The 16598-nt window shown below is 37.8% G+C and overlaps 1 protein-coding gene across 3 annotated transcripts in view; it reads right to left on the bottom strand.

The window, feature by feature from the left end:
- DSCAM (DS cell adhesion molecule) overlaps window positions 1–16598 on the bottom strand; it is a 427035-nt gene that overhangs the window by 142166 nt on the left and 268271 nt on the right. For all 3 annotated transcript variants that reach the window (XM_015882861.3, XM_085548372.1, XM_085548376.1), the window contains exon 9: window positions 4887–5165. In XM_015882861.3, coding sequence (XP_015738347.2) covers window positions 4887–5165 — 279 coding nt within the window. The remainder of the gene's footprint in view (window positions 1–4886; window positions 5166–16598) is intronic.

Here is a 16598-nt window from a genome sequence, read left to right on the forward strand (position 1 = left end):
GTGATTTTGAGGACTTGTATCCTTGACCCTTAGTTTTAATATTGCCAATAGAAATCACAAATGATGCTAAAGCAAAATAAAATTACTAATTCAATGACCTTTTGATTATTTACATCTAGGTAAAACCACAGGATTTTTCTGCATATAGAAATGATTAAGAAGTAAAAGGAGATCTTTGTATTTCCACCCCATTGATAGTTTCTAAATTTTATTTTTGATTAATAATTTCTTCAGTGCTATGTGCTATCAATTTTGGGAAGATGAATTAGTTTACTACTTGGTAAAGATTTCGATACTTAGCATTAGATTATAAAGCAACATTAACTATTTCATTATCTTTAAGGAATTCATTAGCCCTTAAAGAAGACTTCTTTATTAAGAACTTATCCGAGTTCATTTGTCTGATGTGCTTAAGTGGAGTTAATGGAGAAATAAAGCAATTAGATTTCTTCTTCTCCCTCTTGTCATAAAAGTGTGAGCCTCCTCTACCCATTTATAAATGAAACAATCTGAAATAGCTCATGAATATGACTGAAGAGTTCTACTTTTACTAACACCTTTGTTTCACCATCCCAGCCTCTTGAGCCCATAAAGAGGGCATTTGAAATTGTTTTAATAGTGAGTTCCTGTTAGGATCTCTCATTTAATACAGGCCATGGGTCTGTGATGAAAAACGAGCTGTTGAATTGTTTAGTGTAAGAACAGTAAGTTGGCAAATGAAAACAGCTTAATTCAAAGGACCTAAAAAAGGTGTTTTCCATCCATGTTATGATTAGCAGACTCAAGCTCCCACACAGGGAAAACAAAGTATGAGAAAAATTACAGTAGGATATGGAAAATTACATAAAAGCCACATTGCCATATCAAAAGAAGGAAAATGTTTAAATTATTTACTTGTTTAAAACAATCCTGACAAAATGAGAAAACATGAGTTGGTACACTAAGACGACACCACTTATTAATGTCATTTCTGTTTGAAAGAACAAACATTACTAGCTAATTTTTTTTTTTTTGTGCAAATCCAAAAACTCTTTATGACTCATCTTTATGATGAAGATGAGATGACAAACTCAAACTCTCCTTCCCAGACTTTCAGTCTCTGGAAGTGTGTTTGGCTCCCAAGTACAGATGAGTACATGACATTCGAAAGCAATACTGAAGAGCTCCTCACATAAGCTCCTGCAGTGGGCTACTGAAGTAAGTAAAGAAATAATCTATGACATTTACCTAGAACACAATGTTTCATTTTTACAGGGAATATTTGTACTTCACATTTAAATCATACTGTCAAAATGATGGAAGAATTTTAATCAGCCAAAGCAACCACTGATGTGTTAATGAATGAGATCATTAAACACTGTACTTCAGCAAAAAATGAACAGTTATTAAATTCGGTCATTGGACCTAAGGGGTCAATTTAGCTGGTTTAGAGAAACCATTTGCTAGGCAGTTCAAAAAAAAAAAAAAAATAAAAAAAAAAAAATGTTTGTCTACTGAAAACTGAAAACATTACATAGACAGCAAATCATCCAAGAGTAACCTTCAAAGCTGCAGCAGAGAAAGTAAAGGAATTCTGATATCAGCTGCAACTATAAATCTTTTCCCTGCTTTTCCATCACTGCATTTGCTGCATCTCACCACCTCCAAACATCAGAAAGCAGACTGATACTTTCTATATTCAAGGCTCATAGACTGCTCATTTGGTGCTTAACTACATAATGATATTCAACATTCCTGGGAAGTACAAAATGAAAACACGTTTATGCTTAATGTACTAAATGTATTAAAGGGCATTATTAGATATTTAAAGACCTTATCTCAATTTTAATTTATGATCTATTCGTTAGCAGGAATTTTAACATCATGGTTTTTGCACCCACTTCTATCACTGAATGTGCTGTTCCTGCAGCACCTGCACAATTATAACACATTTACCAGATCTCTCTTTTCAGTTTCCAACTAAAACATTTTTCACTGCTTTTTATTTTATAATCTTTTCATTCTCATTTTCAGAAACTCTGCAGAATTGAAAAAGGTGATAAAGCACATATATTTCTTTAACCTCTCCTTAGAAGACAGTCAAAATGAGTATAGTCTTAATTATAACAAGTATAAGTATAAAGATAAGTATTTGACAGGGAAGATGTTTTCCTGATTTCCATGGGTGGCTTTCATGACAGAATCCCATTCTTTCCTTTTTGTTAATAGCATGCCTAGCAAACCAGGAGCGTAAGAATAAATAAAATAATAACAGTGTATGAGTTTTTGAGAAACCTTTTTAGCTTGCCATTCTAGTTTGTAAATTTTTTATGAACTTCCAAGAGGAACTGCAGGCTGGAATCCAGTGCTGCTCAAAATCATGAGAATGAAAGCTCTACTTCCACTCACCTGCCGTTCCTACTTGTACTCCCTGGATGCAGTAAAGAGGGAAGCTTCTCCCATTGTCCATTTCATCAGCTTTTAGAAGATATTACATTTCTTGTTTACAAAGGAGCTCACATGAGCCTGCTGTTCTCTGGAGCTCACCATTATCAGCTGTTTGGTAGTACACTGCATCACACTCAGCAAAGATATTTCTAATCTTTGCGTTAAGATTTCATCCTTTCAGCTCCAATGGAGGCATATTCCCCTATTCAATTGTGTCAGAAATTGGCCAATAAGTCATTGGAGAGAAGTACTGGACGAGCCCAGAACATTTAGCTAAGACATATTTCCAGCTCCTCACCAAGAAACCCATGGCAGAGAGAACCGAGGTTTCTCTGATTGCTTCTTAATCCAAGGTGGCAGATCTGCTCAACAGCCTTCTACCCTCACTTTATTTCTCTCACTGTCTTCCATATAACACATGATGTTCTGCAAGGAAGGTCTACGGAAGTTAATCACCTCCTCTGATAGTTAAAGCAGGAAAAATCCAGCTGTCTGGTATTTTTAAATCTTCTTATTATTGCTTAGTTATTTTTAAACAACACAATATAACAGGAACAGCTAATGAGAACAGGAGCAGTGAGGACAAGCGATGAAGTGCCCACAAATTTTAACTGACCAGTGATTGTTTATCTTTTACCATTTTATACTCCTAGCACAATGGTAGTTCAGCTTAGACAACAAAAACATTTCTAGGAAGAACATAGGAAATCTACAGAAAAATATGAATGCTAAAAAACAGGACACGTGATCAGACAGATAAAATAATAGGGAGAAAACAAACACTGAAGAATTTAGACTGTATGGATTCTCCATTCATCTTAGAAATGGATCAGATTTACATGAAACTTCTAAGTCTCATTATGTACTGTACAATAATACAGACTCACATATATTAAAAACATGTTAGTCTTCATCATTTTTGAGTACTTTTAGAAAGAAAATGAAGACAGGAACTTTGTAGGAGACAGTCATATTCCCTTTGTTTTCTTCATTTAAATTCCACAAGAGTAATTTAAAAGCCATTTATTCTCCCTTTACTTAGAGAAATATTGTTCAGTGGGTTTAGGAAAATACTGTATTTCCTTTATACTGTATCTAAGAACAAAAAGATGAGAAGGAATCAGAAAACTTGGAGGAGAAACAGAGAAGGAAATCAAGTATTTACTGAGATGTGTATAGTTTGAGTTGGAAGGGAATTAGAAGTGATCACAATTAGCACTCTAATGTCTATATTCTGACCTTCATGGAATGAGAGAGCTGAAGCAGTTCAATACTGAGGGAAAGAGGTCAGCCCAGGGTTCTGGCAGAAAAATCAGGTCAAATGTCATATTATATTTCCCTCTTCCCCTCTGAGTGGGAATTATTATCCCAGATGCATAAGTAAAACTGATTAAGCCATTGCCATTTAAATTGAAAGAGGAGAAGGGCTTAAAAAGGTTTCTGCAGAGCACTAGCCGGGGTAGAAAGATAAGCAAGAGGGGTAAAACTGAGTGGCCCTTGTAAACTCCAGGAGTACTACTCCAGAAAGTTTTTCCTGGGCAAGACATGGTGAGAAGCTACTTTCCACCACCGCCACCACCAGAAATATATTGGTAAACTTATAGGATGTAGTGATCTTCAACAGGCAAAAATAACCAGGGGCACTTGCAGTATTACAGTGTATGCCTCTTTACCTTGAGGAGTCTAATGGCTTGGTGTCAAGAAGGAGATGGTGCAGGGAGAAAAGAGTAAAATAGCTTTACTTTATTAAAAAGTGAAAAATTAAAAACAGTTTGTAAAGCTTTCAGAAAGAAAAAGAAGTAGGTTTTTTTAATGTGTGCACACTAAGTTTTGTGCACTAAGTTTTAAAATATATCAAAAGTTACACTCTCTAGGGAAATTGGCTGAAGTATGACTTGAAAGGCATAAGATGTGGGAAGTATTTCTCTAAAAGGTCTTCTCCACATGAAATATTTACTTACTGAAGTTCTATATTCACATTTATTTCAAGGAAAAATATTGTGAAGCAAGCAAGAGCAAATGGATTGTATTATTTGAGTAATAAACACAAACAAGAAAAAGAATGCCAGTATAAATGCTTTGCTTTTATACTGAGGTAACGTTATATGAGAAGGAGTTCTAAATCAAAAATGAGGATAATCAGACTAGAAAAATAATAGAGATTAATTTGATAACCCTTGAAATACTTGATCCCAAGGATCAAGTGGTCTTGCTCCACTAAGTCTGGAAAGTCAGTGCTGTGGCTACCCCATTCACCCTCTGCTTTTCAGGGCTGTTGCTTAATTTCAGATAGAGAAGGCTTTTTTTGTTTCTGTGCTTCACATCTCTGTGTGATCTCTTTTATGATAAGAAGGATTACCATATTTCCTGTTTTATACTTCCCATCATACAGATGTCATCACAAAATAATGATGAAATCTGCTTAATTGGTGCTTTTCAAACTAATTATGTCTACTTACCTCTCACAATTAATTGGCTTTGGTGCTCCACAGCTGCTGCATCATTTCTAGCTATGCAGGTATAATTCCCATTGTGCATCAGAGAAAGATTAGAAATCCGTAAGGAGCTGGTGAAGTCAATGTTGTCAATAGTCACCCCTAGGCTGGCTGGGATGGGCCTGCCGTCCTTCTGCCAGGTGATGGTGATGGGCAGATCTCCAGAGACAACCACACAGGGAATGAAGACCCGCTGCCCGATGGAGAACCTTGGGAACTCAAAAGGCTGAATAAAAGGAGGAACTGAAACAAAAGAGTAAAAAGGATTTGTTGCAGGTGTGATCTCATTTCTAAAATCACTCTAATGGAACTGGTATTTAGTATGTGCAAAACTGAGTATGTAACAGCAATACCATCAAATAGCCGTAGGACATTGTTTAACTAATAAAAATCACATCTTTTGCAGATACCTTTCTGAAATAGGCTTTTTCTTGGCTACCAAATGCATTAAGCAGAAATGAGAAGCAGTGACAGATTAGAGACACTAGATCAGCATTGGCAGAATCCTGTGAGAGCAATCAGCCTTTCCTCAAAAAAATTCCACTGACAGGTCAGGACTCCGCAGATCTTTCATAGTGGGGTTGCCTAGGCAGTCCAGGATGAGCTCACCAGTTTTCACAGTTTGGGACAAGGGCTTTGCTTAGGGCCACAGAATAAATCTGGAAGAATTTCCAGATTGCCTATCAAATATGATGAAAGGGTGTGTAAGATCTAAAACTCTTCCTGGAACTTAATTTATTTCTGTTTTAAGGCACAATTTTTAATAAGACTGCGTGAAGTAACACAGTAAAAGGTACAAACAGTATTGATAGGACAGTAAACTTTAATTAAAACTGACTTCTAAACAGAGGGAAAGTACAAGGTATAAGGTTTTAAGTTGGCATTTAATAATGCCAAGAATATTTTGCTTGACAACAATTTTTACTCATTTTCCTCATTATTCTGTGTCTGAAAAAAACCCAACAAAATAACATAAAATAGGCACCCCTTTTCTTCCATCATAGGGAATAATTTCTCTTTAACGAAAATATTTTGTTCTCAGGTACTTTCAATAAAAACAAATAGAACAGTGAGTTGGGTTTAATAAACAAAGAAGGAAGTAATGGAGATGCCCTGATTTCTCTCAGCTGTTTGAAATATTTGCACACAGCTTGGGAATCAAATACACACCCACTGTAGGAGTCTGAACCTTCTCCCAGTCTCAGGGGAGCACTCTAACAACCAGGGCATTGATTGATCTGATAGATTTCTGTCAGTCTTTCCTGAGGGAACTATAAAAGCAGCTTTGCAGTCAATACTCAGATACTCATTTATTAAAAGCGAAGGCTCTTAGAGGTTATGTATCTTAGAAATAGGAGTGCAATTCCTGTTCTTGAACGAGACATTGCTTGTATACAGTCAACAGTACACCTGAACATCTTTAATAGGAAAGTTCAAAGGACATCCACAGAGAAACATTTATACTGATTTATATTAGCTAGCTTCAGAAGAAAATAGAGCTGGTGGCTTTATCTACTTCTTTTGTCCTGACATCCTTTAGCAAAATGAAAGCTTTCTTTTCCAGAAACTGAAGTAGAGAAGAAGCAGAAAAGCTCTCCAAAATGGTTGCAGTGTATGCCACCTCATTTACTTTCTTAGCAGCATTTGTACTCCTCTGCCAGTGTCCTACCTCTGGATGGCAGGGACGGATATTTGTAATTATTATTATGTTAGTTTGATGTGGTTACTTGTATCATTGCACCTGTTGGCTCCTCTTCCATTCATGAAGAAAGTGATACCAAGCCCTCTGAAGGGCAAAGGCATTGTTCAATGATGTACACTAGTGTATGTGAGTGTAATAGTGCAAGAGGATTTTAACTTTGCTGTTTCTAGAATAAGCCTCAATGCCATTTGAAGAGGAGATGTTGTAGCAGTGCATGTCTGTCACAAAGTGGTTAAATCAGGCTTCAGATCCACAGATGCAGTGTAACAGTTTCTTCTTACAGGTTTTCTGCCACATCTTTCTTTTTCTCTTGGGACCTAGTGTTACATAGAGTGACAAAATATCTGCCTGATTCTTCTAATTGCTCTAGTCCACCTAACACATTCATGTGACAGATCATTCAGTCACTGACAGATCATTTTGCACCACAGTACAAAGAAGGACATAAAACTATTAGAGTGTGTCTAAAGGAGAGCTACAAAGATGGTGAAGGCTTTGAGGGCAATTTGTGTGTGGAGCAGCTAAGGCCCCTTGGTGTGCTCAGCCCACAGTAGAGGAGCTGAGGGGGAGGCCTGATGGCAACTACAGTTCCTCAGCTGAGCTCTGCTCTCTGTGACAGCAACAGGACCTGAGAGAACAGCATGGAGCTTTGACAGGGGAGGGGCAGCTGGGGGTCAGGAAAGGGGCTGCACCAGAGGGCAGTGGGCATGGAACAGGATGCACAGGGCTGTGGGCATGGCACCCAGTGCCGGAGTTTGAGGAATGGCTGGACAGCGCTCTCAGGCATAGGGTTTGATTTTGGGTGGCCCTGCATGGAGCCAGTAGCTGGACTTGGTAATACTTGTGGGTAACTTTCAACATGGGATAGGCTGTGATTCTGGATTCCTCGTGCATCAACAGAAAACAGACAAATTTACTTCAGTATACACTGACACAGTTTGCAATTCAAGAATGAGAAATTTTTAGTACCAGAGGTTTTGACATGTTTTCCCTTGCTAAGTGCAGCTATCTGCTAAATGGACCCCCTGCACTGACTGTATGAGCCAGCACATCTCCGCTGCACATTTCTTTAAAGTCTTCTATCTAGGCATCATTACCAAAAGATAAGCTAGAATTCAGAACAGAGTAGCAAATTGCTTCAGTATTTTCTGCTGAGTATGTAACAGACTTGAACTTATCTTTCATAGACAAAATTTATAGCAGGAGTAAGAGAACATACTTCTTAAGGATTGTTCAATGCATCTTGACCCTCCAGCTCCACAATGAAGAAAACCATGAGCAAGATCAGTAAGCCATATTGAAGTATTTTTTTCCCACAAAATATTGATTGGCAAGGCTACATTTACTGACTCTAAAATTCAAGCAACAGCCTGCAGAGCATTTCATATATTGGCTAAAATATTTATAGGCAGCACATTTTCCCTCTGCCCAGGTTTTTAAGATACTGAGGACACCAACATTTATTTCTGCCTTGTAAGATATAATGTGTATTCAGCCTGCAGCAGCTTGCACTCCTGACAAGGAGGTTATTTGGAAAGCAGTGTGTAATTTAAAATCAGTACTTTTAAAAAAGTAAATAGTCAAGAGATAACTTCAAAATATGGAATAATGATTTTCAGCTGCAGTATTAACTATTTTGGGTTGATAACAGCAGTTTCTAGCAGGAAGACCTGACACAGGTCTTCTTGCTAATTTTAAGATGGGGAAAAATCACCAAAAATCACTTATTAAAAGCATAGAAGGAGAACAAAGCACAGCTGAAGACATTTAAATCAAAAGCTGTCATATGTATTTCTGAAGTAAAAAGCTGACATAAACAATAGAAAAAATCTGGCTTGATTAATCAGCATATTTTGAAAAATTCTGGTAAAATAAAACTGTACAAAAAGCACAACAAAAGTAGGATGGATGTAGACTACTTCAAGTCTTAGAGAAAAGTTACCATAGAACAGATAAACATATTTAAAATACTCTAAGGTGTAGCATAGTATTTTCCTTTTCTACATGTAGCTTTTGTTTCACCATATTTCAAAGCTTCTATTTGATTTTGTTAGTTAAATTAGTTTACTTCACATAACATATATAGACAGGGTTATATGTGCAATTGTGTGTTGTGTATTTGAAAGGGATGTTTACTCACAACAGTCAAAAGAGTGACAATCTGTGCTCTATGAAATGAAGTGAAATGGCTTGGGGATTCTTTATTGATGAGTGCTTGAATTAAGTGTCTATTTAAAAAGAGGATTATGGGCCAATCTAATTACTGTTAATGCATAAGATTTAAATACTGTTCTTGTCCCCCAGCAACATCTCCTGGGCCTCTGGGAGATAAGTGTCAATGAAGGCTTCTATGATGCCCCCCATTAGCAAAGGAACATCCTTAATTTCTTGCCCTCTGTTTCATGGGAGTTATGCTGGAAGAAACTGCTCAGATGATTCACTAAAACAGAACATCCTGCAGATGCCTTCTCTCCTGCAGCAGTCTTGTGAACATACCATTGGTCTCTTGTGGCTCTCCACAGTAAAATAAAAGTTGTTCTCCTGTTTATCACTACAAACTGCTCTCTAGTGGATTTTCATGCAATAACACTTTTGGAGGAGCTGTGCCCACACTATCACATAACTTTAGCAATGAATACACACAACACTGGTACATTGGCTGATGCAAAATAATAGCTACGAACTATGTAGGTCACTTTGAACATAACATCTCTGACTTATTTCCATGGAAACTACAACACATACAAAGAGCACAATAACACTCTTTTGTAGAGTAAATTCTCAGCCTTAAAACACTATTTGGCGACACAGTCACCACTATTAGGCATGTATTTTTACCAGTGGTGAACAAGAGTCTGCATGTCACACTCATAACAATCTGCATCAGCAGAGGAAACCTACTGTTACTTTTGCCACTGCTGAAATGCATCACCCACCACCTCACTGTGCTCGCATCCATTGTTAGGTCACCATTATCATTCATCAGGTGTCAATGAATGTCAGTGGGTATCAGTTTTTCTTTATGGCACACCTTTGCTTCATACACAGTATCCACTTCATATGCCATTGTGTCAGACTGCCCTCTGTCACACAGTAACAAAATGTAATGTAATACTGGTGGGAAGGTTCAGCCTCCACTGCCATCCCACCAGCAGCCACCTCAGACACATTGGGAAACATTATAAAATAGGAAGGATTACTTTCAGAGCAGCCCTTATACAGAAGTTCTCAAAGCAGCCATGTAAACCAAAATTTCATGCACTGGGACTGAAAAAGGCTTTGACTTTGTATTTGCACAGATCCATTGACTGTTCCACCTAAACATCTCCATCCCTTGTGGGTGATGGTCTCAGCAATTGCACCTAGCCCACAAAGCTCTAGATTCTTCTGCTTCTCTCTCTTATTTATTGGGCTTTATCAGTAGGGCACATCATTCACTGAACTGTCTGTCAACGGCATTTACTGATCTGAGACACGTAGTGTGCTCCCTTTTTGACTGCTAACACACCCTGGCTTGAAAAGAAGGAATACTGTTATATTCTAGAGGCCTAATTGTATGCACTGGAAATAAAAGAACCAAATCACTATCTGTAATGTCTCTGCTGTTCACAATGTTTCTATATACTTGCAAGTTCATCAGTTACCAGAACTGATCCAATATCAAAAGTTCTTCCAAATCTTACCACAACAATGTTGCAGAGCAAATACTACCGCGCACCTTCCCCAACCTCAGTTCCCACTTCTCCCCTTTGCAATACAACACTGGTAACCCACTCAGGCTCCCTGATACTGTTCTGAGAGCTCCCTCAAAATAAGAGTGCAGTTAACATGTTATGTAAAACCAAGAGTGCTTCACCTATCTATCAGATCACCCCATTTTAGCCAGTACTGTGAGGGGAAAGATCATGCCCTTTAAACCTAGGATGGGGGTAGCTATGTTCTCTGCCCAAGGGGATGCATTTGCTTATGCATTTTTTAAAGAGGAAACATTTTCGTTGTGGCAACAGGGTAACAGCTGCAAGAGTATAGTAACACAAGCTGTCACATTCATTGTTAAAGTGCCCGGTGATAAAAAGCCCATCTTGCAGGCTGTGCATTATCTAGAAGCACTTACTCAGTCCACTACTTTTCCTTCACTTTTAGAACTTCGTTCTGAGCTATTGCTCTTATTTACCCCCTATGTAATCTTAAGTGATCTCTGTCCTCAGGTAACACTGTGAAAAGGTGAACACAACTAAATCACTGGAGCCAAAAGTTAAAGATTTGGAAGAGAAAGGAGTTGGACAAATGGACTTCATGCTTTGAAAATTATTCCAATGAGCAGTTTGACTGGCTTAATACTAATTTCTCCTTCACCAGCATTCCATGACTGTACACAAGGAGCTGATTTTACATCATCCTTCTATTACCACATTGTTGATGTCCTCTTTTCTGTACATCCTTTGTACTATGGACTGATTTCAACTTAGGGCATCATACCCCATTCTTCCATTACTGTGTTCATGCACACTCACTTTCTACATATAGTTACTATCTGGAATAACACACACTGCTAATAACACAATCCAATTTGAAATAAAATGATTAGCATTTTAAGAACAATTCTAACAAATGTATATAAAAGTATTTCAGATATAAGTGAATGCATAAAGAACAAGAGTGTGGCTTTTTCCAAACTGAGGCTAAAGACAGCTGCACTGTAAAACAGGAGAATGTTAAAGTTTAAATATACAGATAACTCTTGAACTCTTATTCAAGTACTAAGGCTTATTCCATCCCCATTTTCTGAGGATGCCTTTTAAGTGGATTTTTGCAGGACCTTTTGCATGACTTGACACCCATTCTGATCACACAGTGCTTTTCTGATTTCTGTATATGACATCTCCAGTTACTTTGGAAGATCTGATTATTTCTTCCTGAAGGATGTACAAGCTTGGAGGAAATCAAAAAGGTATTACATTGGAGAGAAAAACATGCAGGAAGTGATACAATGAAAGAAGCATCTGAAGGACCTCAAAACCAGAGTTTTTTCATTCAAATCATTCAAAGCTGAATTCACACTTCATCTAATCCACTCTGTAGATAGCAAAAAGCATAAAGAAATTAGCAGATTGTTTGATGACAGCATACACCATGGTCCAAAGGACCACTGAAAGATTCCCCCTTGGAGATTTTCCCCTCCCGTGTCCGCAGTTTTTAGTACTCAGAAGAGCCCACTTGGAACTGATCTGCAATTCAAATCCACCAATACCATTTTACATATTAGGAAAAGATGGATGCTTCCTGAGAAAAATGTAGAGAATCTATTCAAGTAGTCACAAAACTAACTGCTTTTAGAAATAGCCTCTGTTAGGTTTTCATGTTTTCTAAAAAGAAACAGGCTGATACAATTTCTTGCAGTTCACAACAGGTGAAGTGCTATCACTTCGCCATCAGATAATAAGATACTTTCTGAATCAATGGCACACCATAATCTCTGCAAGATCAGAAACAGCACTTTTGAGTGCCACACTTTTTTTTTCTTTCTTTTTTTTTTTTTTTTTTGATGCTGCACCCTTCCTCACAGGGGCTTCTTTATCAATTAATGTCTGAGAAGTGTGAATAGCAGCAGGCTGCTTATATGAGAAGTGGGTCTCATGAGATAGATGAAAAAAAAATCATCACTTAATACTGATGGCTTTTACTGTAGCTGAGAAAACTATAAATCACATAACAAAAAAAAAAAAAAAAAGAAAAAAGAAAAAAAAAGGAAGATAATGACTCGCTCCTGCTTTTAAAATGTTTCCACATCCAATAAATGCTGTAGAATTGATGTTGCTATTGTTATTCTACCACCTTGCTATTAGATGGGATGTTTTTCAGTGGAAATATTAAACTTACAGATGGGGTGTGTAATACACCATCTTGTTTTGTTTGACAACTCTTCTCATTTTTAGACTACTTTTATTTGCTTGCAATTTGACTTTTGTTTGGATAGCACTTTTCCAGGCCAGGTGTCTGCCTCATGCTGAGTCATTTCATCTGGGAGGTTGCAGCTACAACAGTCTGGTCACTTCTGAGAATAGGCAGAGAGAGTTGAAATATAAGGATATATTGCATTTCATCCTAGCTTAAAAGAAAGATAAAATAAAAATAAAAAGACGTGAGAATCTGAGTAGTCCCACCACAGTTTTCATGTTCACAAGTATCAGGTGCTCTTGCTGTTCCTATGGAAAGTCATCAAAAGAGTGCCCAAATTTGAATGTACAGAGCAATAGTGGAGATCTCAGGGCCAAGAAAACAGAAAGAGAAACCAGCCACTTTTACTAGGCATGCAGATAGCAGCAGCAAGCAATGAAGCAGAAACTGAAAACATAGCCCAGGATAAGAAAAGGGACTTGCAAATTTGGATTTAGGAGAAGCAGTAGTAAGTCAAAAGTTGGGATCAGGCTTGCAGTTGGATTCAAGAGATCATGGAGACTGGTAAAGTGAAGTTGGAAAATGGTTGGGAATGTTAAGTTGGAACAAAAAAGCACTGCAATGGGATAGACAACTGTCAATGAATGAAGACCACACAAAGGAGATAGAGACTAGAAGCCAGTGGAGATGCAGAAAATGAAGACTGGCAATAAGTAGGGAGGCTAACTGGTTGCTGAGAGGAATGAAGGGAGCTCTGAGGGGAAAAGCCACTTCTGAGTCATGAGAACAAGACACTAGGAAAATAAAGGCTGAGGTGAGAAAGATGTGGAAGGCAGACAAGTTTTGGAATCCAGAGCAGAAGAGTCAGGATTAGGACGAGCTGGAGGCAGGTCATACTTAGGAGGGATGAACACAAAAGCCCATGTCTTCACCAGAATATTTTTCTATTCATAGGATATCAGCCTATAACAGTCTTCTGCTGTCAGCAGATTTATAAGAACTTCACTGGCAAACCACTAGAGCTGGGTGAAATAAGGACAGAGAAACTAGTGCTACTAATTTTGTTCTTGGCAAGGACCTGTGCTGTATCCTTAGCAAGGCTAGTCTCGATGAGTACTTTTAAGGATGTCAGTAAATGCTGTTTCCATTTACAGAAGGAGAAGAAGAGGGTGCTCAGTTTAGTCTACAAAGAAGCTAAAAGGAAATTGCATTTAACAGAGGCCAAAGTAAAACACACTGAAAGGTGATTACAGTTGCAAAAGCAAGCACCTGACAGGTATGAAATATCAGAAATTCAGTATGAAAGTAGAGCCATAGCCTCATCCATTTATGTATGCATTACAGTGTGGGTAGATTTCATCACTGTTGTCAGAACTCAGAGCTGGCCAATTCGTTTTTCTAAATGAAAAAAATAAATGCCAAGAAGGCTTGATTTCCAAAATGCTTCTTTAGGACTCAGGCACAGTTCCAACAGTGCTGTGTCTGCCAAGCAGAAACCTGCTTATTTTCCTGCCAGCACATCCAGTTTCCATCAGTTAGTTTACAGGATTGCTAGCTTCCATGATCCAGATTCAGGGACAGAGAAAATGGACAGACAAGGGATGGAGAGAATGGCATGCCACATATCTCTGGCCCAGTCATTTGGCAACTGCAGGCCTCTAGGGTATGTGCCCATGTGGTCAAGAACATCAGATCTTCCTAAAAAAGGCTGCAGCAGATTTAATGTGGTTTTGAATTGATTACTTTCATCAACAGTGCAAAGAAGTAGATGCCTCAAGGTCAAATAATATGGAGATGAGATGCCCAGCTTCAAGCTTTTGGCCTTCTGACAGCCTGCCAGGTGCAGAGCAAAACTCTGGTTCTCTGTCAGTCAGGATTTCATTATGAAGTTTGTTGTGAAACTTTCTTTTCCATCTAAAGAATGTCCTCATGAACTTGCTTTCATTTGGATACTTATAAATATCTCAAAATACTCTACAGAATGGGCAATCCTCCTGTATTTAATTACATGCTCATGCTGTTACATATCCTTATTTGAACGGTGCTTTTGATGAAACCTCATTCAAGACAGAAAGAGAATACTTAATATAATAGAAAATTTGGATTGTGGGTGTAAATGAGGCAGAGAATATCAGACAAGAATGGCACTTGTATACGTGATGCAGAAAAGTACTGCCCAAATTCTGAATCTACCTTTGTCACAGATCTCTGAGATGATGCTAATTAAATGACTTCAGTTTGTCTTCCCCAGCACATAACCAGTCTGGATAATGGGATTTGTTTAAGTAAGACAATGAACTTGCAGAAGCAAATTTATTTCAGTGGGAGTGCTTTGAACATATAAATGCTATACAAAAGAAAGTAGACTGGAAATAAAAATTAAGCTATAAGCTTCTGAAATTGAAGATAAAAATGTGTAGATAAAAGTTTAGTCTCTGCCACAGCTGCCATTTTCTGAAGAGATCCTTAATGCCCAGGTGGGTTTTGAAAAGGAACTCAGTTATGAAGTACTCTGATACCACCAATCAGTTCAGAAGAACTCACGAGGAAACAGGTAATTACACCATCAGAACCGAACATGAAGGAAATAAAATACAAAGCAACAATTCATTCAGTATCACCTATTCTGAATCACCGGTCAGGGGTCACCCAGGAAGCTTGTAGCAGAAATGAGAACAAACCAAAGGACCCATAATATTGAACATGGGCAACAATCTTCCCTCTGTTTCTATGGAGAATAAATAAGTGGAGTGATAATATGAGAAGTTGAACTATAAAATAAAGAGATTTGGGCACTGCCATTAACTCCCCTTACAGTGTCAAATCGCAGGATTCTTCTAAATTCCAGTATGTAAGTAGAACTACTGTTCTTATTTCTTGGAATAAAGTGTGTCAAAACACATCACGTTCACTTGGGAATTCATTAAAAAAAAAAAAAAAAAAAAAAAAAAGTTCTTTTCCAACCTCAGTGATCCTATGATTCTTTAATCTTCTAATAAGTTGGATAAAATCACGATGTGTTTATGGAATAAAATATTATATAACCATTTTGGCAAACACTGCACAGTACTAACCTCCAGCTATAGAACCTTGATAACTTCTCAAGTTTATTAATACAAAGCTTGGCTTTGGTATTTTGGGCTTAGAATATGAAGTCAGAAAAGTAACCTCTTTCAATAATAACTTGGCAAGAACTAGGTGCTGAAACACCTAGGACATTTTCTATAGCCAATTTTGGCAACTCCAGAGCAATACATATGATCCCCACTGACACATCTGCTTTGCAATTGCAATTCTCATTGCAGTTCACCATTCACACTGCAACTTGCACTGTTCCAGTCAATCTGCCTTACAGACCACATGCAGGAGAAGGCTGTATCACAAGTAATGTGGCACTCTTCGAATGAATCACATTTTTATATTAGTCATTCAGAGCACACACAGTCACTTTCAGATTTCTGACCTGCCAGCAGTCCTGGCAGTTGAATATCCAGAGTAAGGCAGAATATCTTCAAGCCACAGGATGCAAAATCACTGATAAAGAGGGATAATCATTGATGGTACTGACTAGTTTGCTTTATAGGGTGGAACTGTCAGGTTTTAAATCTGTAACCTAATGGAAGTAACAACAATATTGCAGTTAACATTCCCAGTGACTAGTAACTTTTTTTACATAACTGCACAAGCCAAGGATGGAATGCTGGATTATTTTACGTGGCTACATTCTTTTTTATCATCACTTGAAGAAAGGTATCATTTAAGAGGCAGCATTCCTCACCAGATTTACTACAGTAAGTTCACAGTGCAATAGTAACACAACTACTAATTCAGCACCCTCAATAGATTTGCAGTGTTTTTGTGACGTCAAGCAAGATAACAGATGCGTGAAAATAAATGGTTACATTAGCTTCTCATGATACATGATATGATCAGTGGTCCTGTTGGTCTCAGGTGTATGAGATGTTACGTCTTTCACAGAACAAATTGCTAGTGGCTTAAGGCTAATCCCCTGACCTCTTGAAATAATTAGCACTTGCTTCAGTCCAGATTGAAAACAAGAAAGGGCTAAACAAACC

The sequence above is a fragment of the Coturnix japonica genome, chromosome 1 (genome assembly GCF_054131305.1).
Source record: "Coturnix japonica strain WE chromosome 1, WE-NBRP24, whole genome shotgun sequence".
NCBI classification, from domain to species: Eukaryota; Metazoa; Chordata; class Aves; order Galliformes; family Phasianidae; genus Coturnix; species Coturnix japonica.